At 28.4% G+C, this 1923-nt stretch overlaps 1 protein-coding gene across 1 annotated transcript; it reads right to left on the bottom strand.

Moving 5' to 3' along the window:
- Positions 1-1091: 1091 nt before the first annotated feature.
- Positions 1092-1923, bottom strand: LOC11445772 (uncharacterized). Its single transcript, XM_003598942.4, has one exon. It carries the CDS (start codon positions 1878-1880, stop codon positions 1368-1370), a length of 513 nt encoding a protein of 170 aa, XP_003598990.2. The 5' UTR covers positions 1881-1923; the 3' UTR covers positions 1092-1367.

Here is a 1923-nt window from a genome sequence, read left to right on the forward strand (position 1 = left end):
AGGTGAGAGATCGTAATGTTACAATATTCATATAATTATTTTATTGAATGATGATCTTTTAGTTTTTTCTAAGGAAGAAAAGGTTTATAGTGTGCATTGATGATCGAAGAAATATGTCAACATAGTTGTAAATTTAGGCAAATTTTATGGTACACCTAATATATTTGAGTATACCGGTACACATACTCTTTAAATTAATAATTAAATAAGTTGTTTTTTTGAAGAAAAATATTATTTTTATCATTTATAATTATAGTAACTAAATCTTATTCATCAAAAATGTCAACAAAATAAAATTATTATTTTTTGAATTTTTATCACTCATAATCGAGAACATTCATTATTTTTTATGATAATGTGTAAAAAAAAATTACTAAAATTTTTAGGGTTAACAGTGCTTTTCACCCTTGTAATATATATCATTTTCAATTTTCGCCCCTATAAAAATTTTGGTTTGATTTGCACCCTCGTAAAATTTTATTTTCCAGAAAACATTCCTAATAGACCATTTTCATAATTTTTTTCAAGAAATTTTGGTTTTTGAATGGCCTATTAAGGGTGTTTTTCGAAAAATAAAAATTTTACGAGGGTGCAAATTAAACCGAAAATTTTATAAGAACGAAAACTGAAAATAACATATATTACAGGGATGAAAAACACTACTAACCCAAATTTTTATAAACAATGAAATGATTTTTTTCTTATAAAATGATGTTGTATAAAATATAAATATTGACAAATAGCTATTTATTACATAAAAAATTATCGTTAATTTATAAAATTATGAAGCAGGAGTACCGGTACACCTCACTTTGTGAATGTACCATAGAAGTTTCCTTATAATTAACAACAATCTCTTAAAAAAATGCAACTATCTTCCTTAATTTGCTCATTTTTTCTTTAAAACAATTTTTTCACAAAATAAATTATTCAACTCGCCCGGATTTATAACTTGTGTTTCATAATAATTGATGTAAAAAAATAACATTTTACTAGAAACCTCTATGCTTAACGACTTTTCATTGAATTGAAATATACAACGTAGAAAAGAATAGTTAACAATTTAAGTTTAGTAAATAATACAACCCACCGTAAGATTATCGTAGAACCGAGGAGAGAAAAATACACAATTAACTTCATCTTTCTTTCTTTTCTTTGTGCAAAATAATAATAAAAATTTCATAACAAAAGTTAATTTGGGAAAACCCAGCAAATAAATACATAACCAAACAGAACATACTTCTAGTTTGATCCGGGGTTCGATACTGACTAATACTTGAAAAATATTTGTTGAGAAACGTAATAATTTAAACTAATTTCAAGTTAGTCTTTGGTCTTCACAGTTACGCGCACGGAACGTAATCCTTCTAAACGAGACCACGTCTTCGATACCCATCACACTCAACAATATCTGCAAAATCAATCTCAACAACCTTAACATCAAAAACAATCTTAAACTCCATGTCTTGACTCCTATTTCCAACTTCAATAGCATTTTGAACAATATGTGGTTCTATATAAGCAACCAAACTAGGGCTTATAGGTAACTTTGCCAATTTTTGAGATACACAAAAGGAAAAAAAGTTTGGATTTTTCCTGAGGTAAAAAAGTGGAAACTTTAGCTTGTAAATAAACTTTGGTGACACAATGAAACCCTTTTCCATTGATAAAGGTGGAAGACCTTGAAAGGGTTGAATGTAAAGCTTATACAAGCCTTGAACATGAAGTTCTATGGTTGCTTCTTTTTCTTCAAAACTGTTTTGTGAGATTTCTGGGGTTCCTATGGTCATGGTGTGAGCATAGTTTTTGCTTGGTATGTTGAAGTTTGATTGAGAAGAGGGAAATGGAAAAGGGTTTGTAGGGTTGGATGAAGAAGACATTGGTTGGAAGTGGAAGAGGAAAGGACACCTAGAGAACTATAAA

The sequence above is a fragment of the Medicago truncatula genome, chromosome 3, assembly GCF_003473485.1.
Source record: "Medicago truncatula cultivar Jemalong A17 chromosome 3, MtrunA17r5.0-ANR, whole genome shotgun sequence".
Lineage (NCBI taxonomy): Eukaryota > Viridiplantae > Streptophyta > Magnoliopsida > Fabales > Fabaceae > Medicago > Medicago truncatula.

Excerpts from the sequence above, each read along its gene's own strand:
- LOC11445772 (XM_003598942.4), bottom strand. The coding sequence starts at position 1,880 with ATGTCTTCTTCATCCAACCCTACAAACCCTTTTCCATTTCCCTCTTCT.